Source organism: Alligator sinensis, unplaced genomic scaffold (genome assembly GCF_000455745.1).
Source record: "Alligator sinensis unplaced genomic scaffold, ASM45574v1 scaffold543_1, whole genome shotgun sequence".
NCBI classification, from domain to species: domain Eukaryota; kingdom Metazoa; phylum Chordata; order Crocodylia; family Alligatoridae; genus Alligator; species Alligator sinensis.
This window is the reverse complement of record NW_005842055.1, coordinates 866565-887214: the sequence shown is the minus strand read 5'-3', so window position 1 is coordinate 887214 and position 20650 is coordinate 866565. Positions and strand designations below refer to the sequence as shown.

The 20650-nt window shown below is 43.8% G+C and overlaps 1 protein-coding gene across 1 annotated transcript in view; it reads right to left on the bottom strand.

The window, feature by feature from the left end:
• Positions 1-20650, bottom strand: part of PCDH15 (protocadherin related 15) — a 922022-nt gene that overhangs the window by 52477 nt on the left and 848895 nt on the right. The window contains exon 29 of the mRNA XM_025203355.1: positions 12275-12363. Within this exon, the coding sequence (XP_025059140.1) occupies positions 12275-12363 (89 nt within the window). The remainder of the gene's footprint in view (positions 1-12274; positions 12364-20650) is intronic.

Sequence of the window (20650 nt, the reverse complement as noted above, 5' to 3'; positions counted from 1 at the left end):
CCCCCCCCCATCCCCATGACTGGCTACCGGGGATACACTACTCAAAACTGGTTGAAAACCCCTGCTCTAGCATTTTATAGCCTGCTATCTTGGTATAATTATTGGAGGATAAAAAACAAATTATTAAATGGTTTTTCGTTTATTTTTTACTGCTGTGCAATAACTATAGCACTATGGAGTATAATCTGCAGGTGCTGAATATCCCTGAAAAACTGCAATTTATGCAGATGCATATTCTTAAACACTAATTTTGGCTTGGCTGTTTTTTAAATAAAAAAGCATAGGTGAATTTAGTGACCATTCATATTAGAGAGCAGAACTGAAATTCCCAAACAGTATGTAAGATTTCCCATGCAGTTCTGCCAATTCATCTCAACACTGATTTTCAAGCTCCCTGGTTTCCATCCATGCATCTCTGAAGAGACTGACAACTCTGGTTGATTCAATAAAACAAGGATTGTGTTACGACACTGCTAGATGTCTAGACAAGTAGACCAATTCTGCTAGTGTCACCTGGGGTGTCTGAATCCCATTTTTGCATCCACCCTGACAATAGGACAAGCCCCTGGTGAAACTTCCAGGAGGGGTGGATCCAGGATTTGGCAAAAGTGTATACAGAAGCACCAATCTGTGCCATAAGAGTGGCTGCACCTCTTCTCCCAGACTCCTCCCTCTTCCCCACCCACTGGTGCAGACAGACCAGGCTGCAGGAACCTCCAGGGATTCTTAAAGTCCACAGAGCAGGTAAGAATCTCCCTTCCCTATTCCTCTGCTCACCAGTGCTGCTTTCCCCAAAGTTGTTCTGGGGGCAGGGGAAGCTACAATCCTGCTCACTCCAGTCAGACTGCTCAGGAGCTGGGCTCAGCTGGGACACTGACAGAGAAAGCAGCAGTGGTGATGGGTAAGGGGGTGGGGTCCCCCACCCTAGCCTTAGGATACAATTAATTTTATATAGACTATTGTAGAAGTTTGGTGCTGGGAAGTGGAACAACATTAACTGACTGAATTATATTATATTAAATATCAACAATGGTCACATTTGCAATGTCAGTGCAAATAAGAAAGAAAATAATCCCTTTCCTAAAATAAGGTTTGTACATGGAAGATTGTTTTTATTATTATACCCTGGATGCTAACGCATCTGAGACAACAAAAGCAGAACTTAATCAATTTATTATCTGTATTAACAAAATTATGGGACATGACAGCCGTGTAGTTAAGGTGCCTTACTACAGCTTCTTCAGATATGAATGCAAGCCCTGATCTAGACTCCAGTCAAAGAACCCCCAAATTGAACCTGATATAAATGGATACTTAGTAATTTTGGCTGCAGAGCCATGGGTGGCCAGGGCTGATACTAATTCCATCACTCCCCAGTATGTCATTTGCTTAAAAAAATGGCATGGTTTAGCCAGGTAAGGACAAACGTTTATCAGGCTCACACAGAAATGTAGTTAGGGGTGGGTGAGCAACAAAACAGCCTTGGGCATTGATTTGGAGGGCTCCAAAACTGAGAGCTACCACCACTATCCAGGGTGCAAAAACTTCTGATGCCTCTCGGGTCAGGTGTCGCTCTGACTGTAACTTAATTAACAAAATATCTTTATGCTGTTTATAAAAAAAATCAATATGCACCAGATACCTCTATGGTATGATATAGGGGTACCTGAATCCCTATAAAGATAGTTTGGATAAAACAAAGTAAACTGGCTTTCTTATACCTTACTAAATTTCTTCTTTCCTTTGTTGTGTGTGTTTCTGCTCTCCAGGAGACCTGCTGTTGTGCTGACTGTGCTAGGTTTTTAGTGCAATATTTTATTTCTGTAGCCAGGAAAGGAACATTATACTACCTTTACCCAAAGAGAAATACACAGCAAACAAGCTTATCCTTAGTCCTTAGCAAGAAAGTCTTCTCTTACTGCTTGTGTAAGCGATTTTAAAATATAACTCAAAAAGTTTATAGGTGCATCCAAAATATGCAGACAGGAGAACATTGTATTACAGAGATAAAGCTCTTTCAAGGAACTGAAAAGAAGGGACATTACAATAATGATTTCTATTATTATATATTAGGTCTAGGACTGATTAGTCAAGGTCAACCCCCAGGTTAACTGTTTCTATCTAGCTAGGAGCTCTTCTGAAACTTAGAGACAATAAAAGGCAGATTGGAAAACAGAAAATAGGAATATTAAAATTGGGAAAGTGAATGAACAGGAGCATAACTGATTAAGATGTGCTTTTTCCTTTCTGTACCTGACACTGCTGATGGCATAGAAAGATTAGAATAACATAGTAGTCATTAGGACCAGTGGATGTGTCCTCATTCAACTATGGAGGACATGCCGTACTGTTTGTATTCTATGGTATCTGAGGAATTAGTAAATGAATTATATTAGATGAGCAATTATTACAAGAAAAATTAGGAAGCCAAGTTTGATAAAGAAAGACTTATCTGAGGTAGGACACCAAACTGAAGTAATCGTGGGAGACTGATGAACTAACAGTTATTTCCTATTAGAGTTAGGAAAGAGCATACAAACCCCATAAATGTAGGGCAAAACAAACATTTGATTGTTCCATTGAGACCTTTAGTAATATTTATTGATTAAGTTTATTCTAAGAGAGTCTAAAATACCTGCTATGATGCTAACCTCCCATGGTACAAAGAGCAAGCAGACGGCAATCCAAAGCCTGAAGAGTTTACACTCTTAATAGACAAGGTAGACAGAGTGTGGTGGAAAGATATCACACAGAGCCAGAGTGAACAACAGCATGGCAGCAAATATCATGTTAGCATTATTTTTTGTTGGGGGGTTACTTAGGAAAGGATTCGCTAAAAAGAAAGAAAAGTGAAGGGGCAGAGCAGTGTCAGAAGCAAAGAGACTGTAAGGAAGGAGATGGTTGTATGAACAATCAGCACATTCAAAAGTTGAATGTTCTCTGAATCCCTGCTTTTATGGCTTCTGCAATTACTCTTCTTGCTTGAATTCCACAATTCCTGTTTACAATTCCACTCCCCACCACCCTACCCATATGGACCAGATGGGAAGGAAAAACTATGACTTTATGTTGAAGGCTTTTTTTAAATTGGTGATACTGATAAAAAGTAGAATTACTGTGCTAATGGTTAGCAGTAGTTAATGAAGGCTCAGGGGAAAAAAGATTTTTTTTCTGTAGTTCTAGTAATAAGATAGCAGCAATCATGTATCAAGAACAAAAAGAAGAGAGTTACCCTAATAAGGGAGTGAGGGGTTTAAGTGATTTACAGAGCTCTGATAAACACTACTACACATTGCAGCTGAAACCTACAGAATATACATACTCTTTTTGCAATGATTCATGAAAGGAAAAAAATGCTTATTACTTCAGGACTTAATGTTTATTATGGTAAAAAGTGTTTTTAGCAGCATGGTATTTCCAGGTATATTTATTTAACCCCCCCACCCCCCCCCCCCCCCCCCGCCCCTCATCACCACCATGACCACTTTTGTCACCCCACAGCATGCCCACCCCCACCAGGAAAGAACTCCTGCCCTGTCATTGTTGCTCCCCCCTTGCTGCTCCAGTGGCCAGCCAGCTGGGGGCATAGCCAAACACCACAGGCTGGGTGGATCTGGCCTGCAGAGGATCCCTCAGTCTCTCAGCAGGGGAGAAATGGCTGCTCAGCATGGGAGGAAAAGCCCCTCCCCATCCTGCTGCCATTGCTTCCAGGTGCAGCCACCAGGCTGCCCTGTCTCCACCCTGTGTCTGCGGTGCCAGCAGAGCAGATACAGGGCAGCCTGGTGTGGGCTCGGAGCAGCTGCAGCAGATGCCAGCAGCAGGAGGGGGAGGGGCTGCTTTCCCCTGCACTGAGCAGCTGTTTCTCCCCTGCCACTGCTGCTCATCCTGGACAGGCCAGCCTGGAGCCGGTGCAGGGTGTGCAGAGTCAGGGCTGCAAGCACTGGTCCCTGCCTGTACTGCGGAGCTGAGGCCAGTGGCAGCAGCAAAGGAGCTTCTGCATCTGGGATGCTGAGAAAGGCATTCCCGCTGTGGAGCAGCCCCAGCACCGCTGCATGCCCAGGGAGTGGTGCCTCAGCCCAGAAAGACTGAGGGACCTGCCAGGGGCCAGACAAAGCCCCTCCAAAGGCCAGATCCATTGAGCCCACAGCATGTGGCCATGCCCCCGGCCAGCCAGCTCCTGGAGCAGTGATGGGGGGAGTAACCGTAATAGGGCAGAAGCCCTTCCTGGTGAGGAAAGCAGCTGCAGTGGTGGCACTGAGAGGGACTTTGGGCCCCTCTGGACCCCAGTGCTGCCACACGCAGCCCGCCACAGTTCTGCCTGCCCTGCAGTGGGGCACCTCATTGGGAAGGGAATAGTGCCGCTGGATGTTATGTCAGGCTGCTGCCCCCACCAAGGGCCTTTCCCCCTCCCACTGCAGTGGCCTGACAGAGGCACAGCCAGCCCATAGGTCTCCTGGGTAGGGGGAGAGGGGCAGGGATAGGGTTATTTCCCTTCCCTCCATTGTCCTGTGGAGGGGACAATAGGGGCCTCTTCCACCGCAGGGAGCAAGCTGCCAGTAGGAGTAGAGGGAAGACTAACCCCCCTCCCTGCCCCCTCTGCCTCAAGAGCCATGGTGCCATGCCTGGTACTGCACCAGCAGTGGGGAGCAACTGGCAGACCTAGCTCGGGTCACTGCTGGTGGGACAGGGAGAGGGGAATTAAACACCTCCCTGGCCAGGTCAGCCTGGACTGGCCACGCCCCTCCCCCCAGAGCTTCCCTATAGCTGAGGACATGCTCTAGTCCCCCAGCTCCTGGCTTAAGCAACTGAAGGTATGTACCCGCATGTCTGTTCTGTTACAAACTGGTACACTCTCTGCTGGTTGAATCCCACTAACATGCAAAGCTTGAATCAATTCAGGCTTCGGCTTTTTTAATGTCTGTCCCTAGCCTTACAGCTAAGATATTATGCAGAAGGATGTTGCCATTGTTTATAGATGCATGAAGAATGAACGGATTGCTTTGTATTTTCAGTATGTATAGTGTGCTGAAGGATGACTGAAAAGGAAAGATATCACTAAGAATATGACATTTCTTATATGCGAACTAGATTTTTTAATGCAACAAAATAGGGCAGAGGGTCCTATGGGAAAAGGCAGGAGTCATTTATAAATGTCAGGCAGACTATTGTGGTCAGAATGTTGGAGTTTTATGTTCTGAAATGCTTATTCAGTATATTTTCCACATTCAGGTTCATAGTATGTTTTTATACTTGGAGTTCCTAATACACTTGTTCACATTTATGCTCTTTTAAAAATTTAAGCATGTCATCCTTTAAGTCTGGAACTGCTCTGGACATTTCCTACTACACAACAGATAGATAATCTTAAAGACTCTGATCGGTCATAGTCTTAACATCTGACATTAAAAAAATAGCAATTTGGGCTTGTGACAGGAAATCACAATAATATACACAGGTCCTCTAGTCAGATACAGAAGAAAGCAGCCAGACTTGTGCATTGATGCTGAATCCAGAAATAAGCATTGCCTCCATTTGGGAGGGAAGGGGTTGCCTACAAAGCTATGTTTGGGGAGGTTATGGAGAGGTTAGATTACATTAAAAATGGCCACCCTATCTTACTTAGTTCACCCAGGTGCAAACTTAGATTCCTAGTTAGATGGATCTAAGTGCAAAGTACAGAAATTCCAGGAAGGTTAGATTGGTCTAAAATGGCTGATCCAATCTAGGTTAACCCTACCTCTAAGGTAGTCTAACTTGATTGGGTTGGCCATATTTAGACCAATATAACTGTCCTCAACTTCTGTATGGTACTTAGAGCAGCCTCAGGCCTGGAAAAGCCCAGCTGGTGGCATCAGTCCCAGGAGTATGCTTTTCCTAACTCCACCCCCTCCCCAGCAATGGCCTATCTGCAGCCCCCACCAAGCCCTTGCCCCACACCCAGAAGGACAACCTCCCCTGCCCAGACCAGCCAGCCTTCCCCCATCCCACAAGCTGCTCCTGATGCCAGTTTTATCAGCATTCGCCAATGCCTGGAGCCAAGGAATTAAGTCCTGGTGGGGAGAGGAGTGGGGAGGATAGGTACTAGATTTGTTAGGGGAGACGTGTTTTTCATTTGGGGGTGGGGGGACAGGGGGCTAAAATTATCCCCTGGTCCAGAGGGATGGAGGAGAGAACACCCCTCTATTTCCCTAAGCCCCTCCACAGACCCCAAGAGACCCCATGATCCCACCAAACCCTCCCAGACCTCACCAACCTCCCTACAGAGCCTGTTTGCCTCCCTGATTCCCCCCACAGACCCCACCTGTCCCCCAATCACCCCACAGATGCTACCTTTCCCCTGATCCCCTGGTCCTTCCTGTGGCCTCTGCCTGCCCCCGCTGATCCTCCTTATCCTTCCCACAGATCCTGCTTACTCCCAATCCTCCCACAGATCCCAGCTGCCCCACATTCTCCCCCCCCGAGTTTGTTTGCCCCCCCACTCTCCCCCACTAGCCCCTACCGTGCCAAATTAATTTAGATTGGGTTGCAATTTTTAACACACCACAGGGTCAGGTCGATGTAAATGATCAATATGAAATCCCCAATGGATACAGTAGCTGAAGGAAGGGCACAAAAGCTGCAAGATCTATGTGTTGAGTGGGAGCATGAGGTAGCTGTGACCCACAACACACCTTAATGGTTGTCAATTTCTATATGAAGGCATATTAAAGACTCACTTTAAGGACTCTTTAATATACCTGAATACCTTTATGGAAGTTATACTGGTAAAAGAAATTATATTAACACAGGCAACCTACTTGTAAAACCATGCTGAAAACCTCTATCAATACAGGAAAACTACCTATATCTTTCTGATACAGCCACTTCAAAAGTTTCAGGGTTTCCATATTTACATGAAATAGGGCTGCTACCCACTTGTTTTTGCAACCCTCTTTTCCTATGCAATCCCCCTGTGTTACCACCTGGATGCCTTCTAGTGGGGAGAAAAAACAAGCTGTTACCCCACTATTCTCAAGAGTCTGATGAAGATACTATTATTTTTAGCAAATGAAAAGTAGTGCAGCTGCAATGCTAGACTGTCTTTAGAAATGAGAAGGCAAGCATCAGAAAAACAGTACATCTCTTCTATATGAAAGCTTGCCGTATAGAACTATGCACCTATGTACTGCCAACTGTTTGGACATTTTCCCTGGATGACTCAAAGAGCATGCAAAATATAGGTAATTTTTATTGCAAAATTGAGTCAAAATGTACTGCCTGTGTGATGTTGGCTCAGTTAATCAGAAATTTAGAACACATATCAACTAGCAATTTGCATCTACTAACCCAACCAGTATTCAAATATATAGCATAAACTTAATCACAAATTTTCCCATTAACCTAATAATAAGAAAGTGAAACATTCTGTCAGTTTTTGTAAATTTTGATGAGCTGAAAACCAAGCACATATTGACTAGAAGAATTATTATTTCAATATTTCAACAAGCTTTAATTTTCACTCATTCTACATATTGTTTGGTTTTCTATTTTAGGCCTGTAAAATAGAGGCAAATTGTCAAGAGAATTGTTTTACATGATAAATCCAATAATTCTTGGTTGCAGGTAATGTAAGAACATCTTCACCCACAGTAGTCTGGCATATCTATTTCTAAGTGGATACGCCTACATAAGACGCTACACTGCTGTAGCAATTGCGCTATGGTGATGTAGTGTTGGAGGGCACAAACTGCGATGCCATAGCTATGTCGCTGTAACAACATGCTCCCTTGCTAGAACATGTTGTTATGGTAGTATAGCGGCTAAAAATAATTGTGCATGGTGCAGTATGTGCTGTTACTGCGCCATCATTACGTACTTCCAAAAGGAATTACTAAATGACAGTGCAGTAACAGTGGTGCTGTCGGGGCATGTGTAGAGACACCCAGTGTAAACAAAAGAGTAAAATGACAGGTGAGTGATGAAAAATAAAATACATATCCATGTGTGACTGAGATTGAGGCTGGTTATTTTATACAAATTGGTATGCACAACCTTTTAAAGAATCTACAGTATTTATAAAGCAACAAACTGCATATATTAAATAAACTAGAAAACAGACTTTAATATTGCTAACTGTGTCTATAAGACACAGATATATTTTCCTTTAGAAACAAATATATACTGATTTCTCCAGTAAGTATAAACCTATTTTTTCTGTCATCATTGATGGAGTAGGCCCAGGCAAATAGCCTTAATTGAAGAGGGTGAATACAATGGGGAATTCAACACTGATGTGTAGACTAAAGGATATGGAAAGCTGGATGATGAAATTGAAGTAGTCAGGGGAAGTCTGTAGTGCTTATTGAATGACTTTAGAGGATCATGACACTATCGCAAATGTCAGCTAAAGGTACTTTACTTATCTCTTTTGGAGAAGCCAACACTACAATACAAAATAGAAAGAATAAAAATTTTAAATCTCTCCCTGTATAGAATGCCTCCTTTATTCAAGCTGCTTATCAAAGTACATCTTGAATCAACATCTCATATTTGAGACTAAAAGTATATATTTCTTTATAGGCTGTGAGCACTTTATGTTTCTTTACCATGGAAATCATTATCATTATAATAATTACTAAGTATCCTATTTTCATACCTTTTAGTTTTAACATTTACATTTAACTTTATTGCAAAAAGGAGCTGAAGCAACTTCTGTGGTGAATAATTTATAAAGTAAACATCCTTTTTTTCATTTATGATTTATATACATTTTCTCATGTTTTAAATTGTTCAAACCCCCTTCCCCCCAAAAAACAAAACAAAACCAAACCACTTTAGAAAAAAAATTAAAAAATATTTGCTCTGATTGGGTTTCTATGGTACTAGTTGATCAACATCACCTGATAATATTTCTCAGTCTTGACTTGGTGATTATAAACAAGAGGAGGAAAATCCAAGCAATTTTATGATGGTCACACAAATATACTTCCAACTGTAATTTTCTGCTGAATACCTGCACATAGTTCTTGAGATCTGCAACTTTTACAGTTTTTTTAGTGAGGTCCCAGCTGTGCCTTGTAAAAATATGTTTAATAAAATGAGTAATTTGGATTGAAAAAAAATCCATTTCTTTAGAAGTTTTTCATAACACATTTTTCCAGAATCAGTGTGAATATCCTGTCCAAACTATGGCCTGTGGCTAGATTCAGCCCACCAAGGAATGTTATCCAGCCCACTGAGGCAGTGGGAATTGGTGGCAACATGCAGTGGTTGGGGAAATGGCAGCAGCAGCTAACTTTGGATCATGCTCTCTTCCCTCAATAGACCACTGCTAAAATGTTGCTGACCCTTTATGCATAAAATTAAAAATATGGTGGTTATGTTTGCATTATTTCACTTTTCTGGCAGATATAATTACTGAAATCAAAATATTTTTTAAAGTACAAAAGACATTTTCTAAAGTCATTTTCTAAAGTCTTTTTTAAGGTTCAAAACCTGACTCCATATTTTATCATTATACCTACTCTAAGGGTGTGTCTACATGAGATGCTTAACTGTGCGCTAGCGTAGTTTACTGAGAAGTAAACATGTGAGTCTACACATGCACATGCTTACTACACAGTAAACCTCACTAACTGTAAATAAATATGCTACCTGAAAATGCAAGTAGCAAATTTATTTTTGATTAGTAATAGCACAGTAGCACTTGTGTAGATGACTGACCAGGAGCAAATCTGCTCCTGGGCAGCCATCTACCAGGGGATGAGAGATTTCTCCCTGCCCCTGGGAACTGCCTGCTGCTGGGGTGGGCTCTGTCCCCCTGCCCTGGCAGCTGAGACCTCCAAGTCCCCTTCTCCCCCTGCGATCAGGGAACAGGGTCTGAGAGATCCTTATCTGCCATTGCACTAAGGGGTGGGGGGGCTGGGAGATCCTTATCTTCCAGCAGCAGCTCCATGGTTGTGGAGCTGGCACTGGGAGATAAAGGTGTCCCAGTGCTGGCCCTGTGGTGTTGGTGCTGGGAGCTCCCTTCTGGTAGGGGCAGGGAACAGGCTGGGGAACTTCTTCCTCACTCATCTCTGTGAGCACAGAGCTGAACAGTGAACAAGCTCTCCAGGCTGTTCCCTGCCCAGTTCCATGCTCATGCTGATCGAGTGATCAAGGCATGGGGCTGCCCCCCCCCAACCTGGTGGGGCTGCTAGCAAACAGTAAGCTAGCTGTTAGCTACCCCAGCTGTGCATCGTGGTAGAGGGCTGGGACCTGCCCCTCCCCTGCAGCTCTTTTCAAGTGCCCCAACCCTGACTGGGGAGCCAGGTCCAGTCTCTCCCTGCTGCCAGGGCAGGGGGACATTATCCCAACCCTGGCAGCAGGCAGCCCCTGCGGGCAGGTTGTAATGTCCTAGCCTCAGCCAGGAGACAGCTGGGGCTGGGACATTACAGCTCAGGAAGCAGGAGCAGTTTTCCACCATTAGCAGCAAATCTGCTCTCGCTTCTCTGCATGCGTAAATGCCTGCCCAGGAGCATTTACTTGCTAGTAGTTTACTTGTGAGTAAACTGGTCCCAGATCAAATGCATGTGTAGATGCTCCCTAATGCATCAATTCTAGGTATAATCTGGATTATATAGGTGAAATTCTCACAAATCCTCCTGACCATTGTTGACATGCAAAAAGGGAGGAACAGCATAAAGGTTATCTGACAACTTCAGATCTGGCTAGGCAGAATTTTCCCAGCAGAAAAACTGAGGAAGATAGCTGTAATCTGTTTTTTAAGTACCCCCTCACTAATCCCAATGAAGAAACATACCTAGAATTGGAAGCAAAATGTCGGAGTTAAGACCTGCAGAAAACAGCAGTTTCTGAGGTTTGGAGCACTGCTGCTGCTCAGTGGCAGCTGTGAAAAGGCCTTAGCCAGCCCTCATGAGAGAAGCTCAAATTTTGTTAAAAACAATTAGTGTAAGGCACATCTTGATAAGGTGAACATGAAGTCTTAGTAAGGGTGAGTCAAATATAACCTATCACTAACAATGAAGGGTAAGTAACTTTTTATCTCTGTAGACAATGCCAAAGACTGACACTTTTCTGAAAGCAAGTTCTTAGACAAATAGAATTCTACCTTTATTATTCATAGCTCCAGGAGATAAAGTCACTGTGAATATAGACTATTGCCTAGACACCTAAAGTAGGGTTTTTGACATTAGACTCTGGCAACTTAGTTATATCTGGTGCAGAACATAGTGAAGAGTAAGAAAATATCAAATGTGACTATATATACTTTTTTTTTCCCCCAGCCCAGTGAAGACAAGAAGCATTCTGGAGAAAATGCTATGCCTTTGCAGGGGAGAAACATATCATCACTCCAAATACATCTCAATCTCAAGGGTGAAGAAGATTATGATGACAGCCAAGATGGAAGGAAACTTTTGAAATCTATTGAATATCATGCCTCACTGACTAAAAGAATTGATACAGAAGTAAAAGTTAAGAATGTTCAGTTTTTCTTCAGATCTTTTAAAAAATAAATGACAAAAAGTATTTTCTTCTTGGTTTCATGGGAGAAGCTAAACTAGAAGCAAAAGTATTTTCTTTTTTATTTAGACATTTCAATGTAAAGACAGAAAAGGAAATATTTTTTTTCTTGAATAACAAAGAGAAACTAAACATGAAATCCTAGCACTGTGGAGATTACTGGATGTTTGAAATACGAGGCATATTAACAAACGTCTTACAAAAAGATTTTGGACTGTTTTCAATACAACCAAAAACACACACTCCAGTTTTGTCACAAAACTTTAAGCATTTCAATTTGTCATGCTTTTTTCTCTGCCATTTATAGCTAGTATATTCATATGGCACTCGATAAGGTTAATATTGTATTTTTCCACTAAGAATAACATTATTGGTGTATAAGAACGAATGCAATCGTATTAATTTAATATGGATTGAATATTAACCAAATGGTCATATTTTATTTGCCAAATTCTATCATCATGTGCATCCATAAAACCCAAATGAGGTCACATTTAGAATCAACAATGCTGTATAAAGAAAAGGAGAGAAAAATATTGCCCAACATATATAAAAAAACATTTTTAATTATGCATTTTTGCCATTTGGCAAATGTGCTTTTAAACACGTCAGTGTCCCAACTTTTATACAACCATATACCCAGATACTTGATTGCTTATTTTCTATTCATATAATCTCTATATAAGCATTTAATATATGATCAGTCTTGCTGAATCTAAATTCCAAAATGAGATTGTGCATGTGGTAGTTCTAGAGTAAATAAATTCATTACCCTATAAGCTGATCCTTGTTTTGTTCCACGAGAGTTGGAGGAACATTAGAAACGATGACTTGCATATCCAACTGATTGACCACAGAGACCTGAAAACAAAGGAGTGAAATTTAGTTGGACTAACCATGAATAACATTTTTCCAGTAGAAAACTAACAGGATAATTGTTTTCCATCTTTCACAGTCATGCCCTGATGTAACGATTTCTCATTTGAATTCAAGAATAAGTGAGTTAGGAAGCCTTGTTCTGCTTAACAGCCAAAACCAGTAAATGGGAAGCATAGATGTAAATACAACTGAGATGTAGAACTGTATGAAAATGGGAGGTTTATTTTGATGAAGACCTAAGCTTGTTTTCCTCTCTAGTTTAGATTTTGTTAGCTCAGTGGTAGGTCACTGCACTGTCATATTTCAAACATGTTGTTAGCATTCCATTTTTCCATATTTTTCAAGACATGACAAATAAAAAAAAATCAGTATTAAAAACACACAAGAACATAAGAACAGAAGCTTTTCCATATTGGACCAGACCAATGATCCATCTGGCCCAGTCTTCAGAGTGCAAGTTTATATACATGGCATGTCTAATGTAGTGCATCCTCTGATGTATCCTCCTTGGCATCAACCGTAAGTGGTTTAGGGATGTTAGAGGACACATCCCTAACGGTTCTATTTACTAGCTATCAATAGACTAATCAATGCAAAGGGATTTTACATTTAAAGAAATGTAAAATTTATTTAATGTCAATGTAGATATTTTTACTAAAATGAACAAATCAAAACAAACTACAAAACCTAGATAATCAGTCACTAATAATTTCTTTATTTTCATCTTTAACTCGTTTTGTGAGTTCTATACATTTATATTTCCTTTTTTCTTGATACACAAGCCAGAAAATGACTTTAAATAACAAATAACCTATGGATGCAGCTTTTGACTGATTGGTCTGTGGTAACATTCTCATTGGCTTCTGTGAGGCTGGGATTCCATCCCAAAAACTGCACAGCCTGGAAAATGAATTTTCCTTAACAATACTGGTTGCCTATTAAAACTTGCATGCCTCCTGTAGTGGGATGGTGTTTTAATGATAACAAAATAAACATACTGAAAATGAGAAAATAAGGCCCCTAGCAGATGTTACACTTAAGTAGTAGTAACCCAGCCACATGTTCATTCACCTAATGGCACAATAAAACAGGGAATAATACACAAATTAACTTTGTGGATGGTTCCCATCATGCCGTAAATTTAAACTGTGGTCAGCCCTAAGGGCTTGGATGCACTCCTGCAGCTGAGGGCTCAGTCATCTGAGCCCTTTAATCAGGCTAGATCCCACAACTGGGAGCCCCAGTCAGCTGATTGGAATGCCCAGCTACAGGAGTATAACAAAGCCAACAGCTTCCATGTGTTCCCGCAATTGGGAGCCTGAGTCAGCTGACTGGCACACCCAGCCATGAGGGCACCAGGTACCCAGCCTGCTGGCAATGATGATTCTGGGCTCTCCCTGAACCACAATGTGGTTATACTGGGATACGATCTCTGATCTCACAATTGTGTCTCCTGCCATGCACAAGTAGCATAGCAGGCAGCACGATTTTTGGGATCGTGGTTCAGGTCTCATTGCACCTTTAACTGAACATCTACCAGGAGTCTAATTCTCTGTACCCATTTTAATGCACTTTCCTCAAGTTTGTTTCAAACTGATATCCCCTGAAGTGTCTGAAATTTCTTATGCTGTGATTATACGCTCTTTTCTGTTTTTAGCATTCTCTCTCTAACTCTATCATTTGTCTTTCAATGACAGTAGCTTCTTTGTGTCTTGGAAGGAAAGAGGAAATCTGAAAGGGTAAAATGAGATCTAGAAATTAGGGGAGGAGAGTGTTTATTTTAGTTCTGTACAAATCAGCATTATTAGGATATTAAATGACTGTTCTTCGGAGTTCACAGCGTGGTACATTAAGTTACAAGGTTTCTAAACTGGCACCTTAGTGATGGTTACATAACGGTACTCGTAAATGGTGTGATGGTGGGGCAGATGGAGTATCCCACAGGAGAGTGGGGAGGTGCTCTCCAGCGTACTCGGCAGCAGACCCAGGAGTAGACCAGAAGCACTTCCGGTTCACTTCTGGGTCTGCCGGGCATGCCAGGGAACCCCCTGTTCCTCCCTGGCTTGGTGACTGATGCCTCCTGGGTCTGAGGGGGGCACCCGGGGTTGCCCCACAGCTGATTGCTGAGCTGGGGAGGCACAGCAGGGCCCCATTGTGTTCCCTGGTGGATCCAGAAGTGGACCAGAAATACTTCCATTCCACTTCTGGGTTTGATGCCAAGCATGCGGGGGCCCCCCCTGCACTCCTGTGGGATGCTCCATCTGTCCCAGGATCACAGCATTCATGAGCTGCACCTGGTACCTTGAGGTATATAAAAAAAAAACCATAGAAAGCTGTGTCTATGGCTGAATTGCTGATTCTCCGAATCAGCATCAAATCTTCAGATTCAGATTTGGCCGAATCAAATTGGGGACAGTGATCCAAATCAACGAATTGAATCACTGTCTTTGATTCGGGCCAAATCTGAATCAAATATGGCCTATTTTGCACACCCCCTAGCAACCACCTCCTCCTTGTACCAGAATATGGTTGAAAGTTCATAGAGGAACAAGGATTGTATGCATGGAAGATGCAAGAGTCATTTATGAGGCACTATTCTTCCTTCACCCAACTCTAAAGAGTTTTTTCTAGTTATGTTTAACAGAGATTAGGCTCTGTAGCAGGGCACAAAGTTGCCTGCTACTTGGAGAGCTGGGATAACCCCTCAGGTGCTGGGTGCTGAGGCAACTGGAGGGAACTAATGCCCCACACCTGCCTAGCCAGCTGACAAGAAGGGGCAGGGCCTGGCTCCTATACAAAGCACAGGCAGGAGGCAGTTCCCTGCTGACAGACAAGGAGGAAGGAGCCCTGCCTGTGCAAGCAGAGGGAAGAGGCCTGAATGTATCAGTAGTGAGACTGGTAAAGGATGGAGCACCCTAGGGGTGGCTGGATTAATGTTATAGCTGGAGTTTGCGTTGTAGCCCAGGGGCTTATGTTTCATGTGCTGTTTGTTACGGGTGGTCTGGGTGAGGCTAAGAGGGGATGGAGGAGGCCTCATAGGGGACTCACAGCAGTGTGGGGACCCCAGCGCCAGTGAGGGCACAGCATTCGGGGTACACTGACCCAAGCCCCAGAGAGAGGGGGCACTTGAGAAGCCCCAGAGAGAGGGGGCAGCGAAAAGCCCCAGAAAGGGGGCCGTGATTGTCGAGTGCCAGACAGGGCACGGAGAGAGAGACAGGGCCGTGGAGAGCCTGAGCACCGGAGAGGGCGCGGAGAGAGAGACAGGGCTGCAGAGAGCCCGAGCGCCAGAGACCGAACAACGTCAGTTACATTTGCAAGGCTTGGGGTGTGGTATAAGGGGTGGTTGGAGCCACGCATAGCCCATAAGGCTGGGGTGTACAGAACACCCAATACAGGAGAGGAACTAGTGATAACAGGAGAACCGTGGATAAGAGGATGAAAGGCAGCCTCCCTATAAAATAGATATGACATCAAACTCGTGGCGGGCGAGGATTTGAGGGTGCTTGTCAGCAACCTGGCACGGTAAAGGAGGCGGCAGGGGAGAGCACAGAAACCCTGACCGCCCTCTTGATACAGGCTCCATAAGTGCACTAAAGCATACTTCTTCCTACAACCCCCCCCCACAGCAAGTTCATAGAACCCTCCAGATGAATTACAAAATTGTGATGATTTTGGGAGGCTTGATCTGAAAAATCCTGACCTGATTTTTCAGAGTACTTAGTATTATTTAAAACATTATGAATCCGATACTATTCTATCTATTAACTGATACAGAGACAACTAAGTGTGTCCCTACTCCACACCACGCAAGTCCCTGAAAAACTGAATAAAAAAGATGTAGCTGTTTTTTTATGATGTACTCTTAAAATTATGCTGCAAAGTAGATGATTCAAAGTTGGAAGTTATGCAGCAGAGCAGATGATTCAATGGTTTGTCAGGGGCTTGAGCAGGGTAGAAATGTACTTAGGTGGAACAGGATCTGGCACATGCACAGTTCCCATTAATTTCTGTCCAAGTTACAAGTGCACAGTATTTTTGCAAACCATTGTACCTTTAACTGATGCAACTTTCACCTCAAGTTGGACATTGACAAAATGAGGAACACACATCACAGAGTTGTGAACATAGTAGTTTAAATTTTTCGATTAGTGTTACACAAGGGAACTTTGTTACAATGGGAGATTCCTGCAATCCTCTCTTGTTCAATAACCACCTTCCAATATTCTTAATTGCCAGCCAGCTCTTCTTCATTCCTGGGCATCATCTACACTATGCATTGAATGACATAGGGGTCTTTTGAAAAAAAATCGTGTGAGACCATTTAATTAACAATAAATGACTATAAAACTTATGCACCAGGTGAGATGAAATAAGATTTACAGGCAACCTTAATTCTCAATGTTTACTTCGCAATCTTAATCTTCTTTTAAAACATTGTTTAAAACCAACCTTATAAACAATGGAAACCCAGAGAGAGAAATTCTGTCACTGGGTTTCATGGCTATTTGCTGGCAGAAGCAGAAGGGTGGCACTCTGGGATACTAGAATCTTTCCTAGGTTTTGAAAGTGTGTGCTTTGACAGTTACAGATCTCCCTACTCTATTTTGTTTCCTGCCATCTATAGCCATCATATAATTATTGCCCTGAGTCTGCATTCCCTAACCTCACCCTTTCCACTATGTCCCTAAGATGAGCTCCATATACCTTTATGCATTCATTAGAGGTTTTTGTGGGGATTTTTTTCAAATATCTATTTTTTGTGATATTTTAACATGGTACAAAAATAACTCACACAATAAAGAAATTTTCCCTTTCACTGGTAAATCAAAAATATATACATCTTGTATTATACATCCCTAAATAACTCAATGAACTAAGAATGATATTTTCTATATACTTTTACAAGGAATATAACTGTAAATTGTATAGTTCACTTTATCCCTAAGCAAAGTATAATGAATTCATAGATGTTTCATAGATGTAGGGTCGGAGTGGATCTAAGCAGATCATCAAATCTGACTCCCTGCCCTGGGCAGGAATGAATACTGGGCTCATATGACTCCCACTAAGTTAAGCTCATATGACCCCCAGTTAGGTAGTTATCAAGCCTCCTTTTAAAGACCCCCAAGGAAGGAGCCAGCACCACTTCCATTAGAAGCTGGTTCCAGATCCTGGCTGCCCTGACTGTGAAGTAGTGCCTACTGATGTCTAGTCTGAACCTACTCTCAGTCAACTTGTGGCCATTATTCCTTGTTACTCTGGGAGGCACTCGGGGGAACAGGGTCTCACCCATTCCCCTCTGTTCCCTCCTGGTAAGTTTAGAGACAGCCACTAGATCCCCTCTCAGCCTTCTCTTGTGAAGGCTGAAGAGGTCCAGGTCCCTTACCCTCTCCTTGCAGGGCCTGCCCTGCTGCCCTCTGATCATGTGAGTGGCCCTCCTCTGGACCCTCTCAATGCTGTCCACATCCCTCCTGAAGTGCGGTGCCCAGAACTGGACACAGTACTCCAGCTGTAGCCTGACCAGTGCCACATAGAGGGGGAGGATCACCTCCTTGGATCTGCTCATGATGCATCTGTGGATACAAGACAAGGTGCGATTAGCCTTGCTGACCCCGTCCTCACGTTGGTGGCCCATGTTCATATTAGAATCAATAATGACTCCAAGATCTCTTTCTGCCACTGTGCTTTCAAGAAGGGAGTTCCCCAGCCTATAGGTATGCTGCTGGTTCTTCCTGCCCAAGTGCAGTACTCTGCACTTGTCAGAATTGAATCCCATACTATTTACATTCACACACCCTGTAACTTGTCCATGTCCAGTTGTATCCTGTCCTTCACTTCTAGCGTGCCCACCTCACCCCAAATCTTGGTGTCATCAGTGAATTTGAACAGGGTGCTTTTCACCCCCTTGTCCAAGTCACTGATAAAGAAACTGAATAGTATGGGCCCAAGGACTGAGCCCTGGGAGACTCCACTGCCCACCTCCCTCTAGGTCGAATATGACCCATCCACCACCACTCTCTGGATGCGGCTCCTTAGCCAATTTGCCCCCCATCTGACTGTGTAGGCATCAATGCCACAGCCACCTAGCTTTTTAATGAGAATGGGGTGAGAGACAGTGTCAAAGGCCTTCCTGAAGTCCAGAAAGACTACATCCACCGCGACACCTGCGTCCAGTGATTTTGTGACCTGATTGTAGAAGACTATCAGGTTGGTCTGACAGGACCTGCCCTTAATGAACCCATGCTGGTTGCCCTTGAACATCCTGACCCCTGCTGGTCCCTCCCAGATGTGCTCCTGGATAATTTTTTCAAAGAGCTTCCCCAGGACCGAAGTACGACTAATGGACCTATAGTTGCCTGGGTCCTCCATCCTCCCTTTTTTGAAGATGGGGACCACATTGGCCTTCTTCCAGTCTTCTGGCACCTGGCCAGAGCACCACAAGTGCTCATAAAGCTGTGTCAGAGGCCCCACAATGACCCCTGCCAATTCCCTCAGCACCCTAGGGTGGAGAGTGTCTGGACCTGCTGATTTGAACATGTCCAGCCCCTCCAGAAGTTCCCTAACTCAGTCCTCCCTGACCCTAGGCCTAGTGGAGTCACTCCTGAATCTGTCCTGAATCCCAGTGGGGATGATGTCCTGGTCCCTGCTCAGAAAAATAGAGGCAAAGAATTTGTTAAATTATAATAACTAAATAAAATTAATAGTTTCATAGTTTCCAGGGTTGGAAGGGACCTGAACAGATCATCAAATCTGACCCCCTGCCCTGGTCAGGAACGAGTGCTGGGATCATAATACCCCAGCCAAATATCTATCCCACCTCCTCTTGAAGACCCCCAAGGTAGGGGAAAGCTATCTCCCTTGGGAGCCCAGTCCAGAGCCTGGCAGCCCTAACTGTAAAGTAATGCCTCCTGATATCAAGCCTGAACCTGTTTTCAATCAATTTGTGACCACTATTCCTTGTTATCCTATGTGGTGCCCGGGGGAACAGAGCCTCACTTATTTTTCGCTGGTCCCCCTTAGTGAGTTTATAGATGGCCACTAGATCCCCTCTCAGTCTTCTCTTATGGAGACTGAATAGATTTAGGCCCTTTAGTCTATCTTCATAGGGTCTGGGCTGCTGCCCCCTGACCATGCGTGTGGCCCTCCTCTGGACCCTCTCAAGGTTAGCCACATCCCTCTTGAAGTGCGGTGCCCAGAACTGGAAACAGTACTCCAACTGTGGCCTGACCAGCACTGCATAGAGGGGAAGGATAACCTCCCTGGACCTGCTTGTGATGCATCTGTAGATGCACAACAAGGTGTGGTTAGCCTTACTGACCGCTTCCTCACAATGGCGGCTCATGTCCATCCTGGAATCAACACTGACTCCAAGATTCCTTTCCACCACTGTGTTGAGGAGAAGGGTGTTCCCCAGCCTATAGGTATGTTGCAGGTTCCTTCTCCCTATATGTAGCACCTTGCACTTGTCTGCATTGAATTCCATTCTGTTCTCATCCGCCCGCCTCTGTAACCTGTCTAGATCTAGTTCAATTCTGTCCCTCCCCTCCAGTGTGCCCACTTCTCCCCACATCTTTGTGTTATCAGTGAATTTCAGTATGGCATTCACTAGGGGGAATGCCATACTGGATCTGGTATTGGCAACGGGGGATGACATGGTAGGGGACCTACAGATCGGTAGCCATCTGGGGGACAGTGATCACCTAATAATAGAATTCACCATAAGACGTCGAGTGGGTAAGGTAACTAGTAGGGTGAAAGTGCTAGACTTTAGGAAAGCTGATTTCAATGAACTCAGGCAATTAGTCAAGGACACACTACAGAGTAGGAGTTTTGAAGTGATGGGAGCCCAAGAAGGGTGGCTGTGCCTTAACGAAATGATCCTTCAGGCACAAAGTGAGATGATCCCGATGCGAGGAAAAGGAGGGAAGGGGGCCAGGAGGCTTCCTTGGCTGACCAGAGAAATCCAGGGCAGCCTAAGGGCCAAAAGGGGAGCACATAAAAAGTGGAAACAGGGAGAGATCACCAAAGACAAATATACCTCCTCTGCTCGTGCTTGTAGGGAGGCAGTTAGCCGGGCCAAAGCTGCCATGGAGCTGAGGATGGCAACCCAAGTAAAAGACAACAAGAAATTGTTTTTTAGATATATAGGGAGTAAAAGGAAGGCCCAGGGAGGAATAGGACCCCTACTAAATGGGCAGAAGCAATTGGTGACGGACAGGGGGGACAAGGCTGAACTCCTCAACGAGTTCTTTGCCTCAGTGTTCCTAAG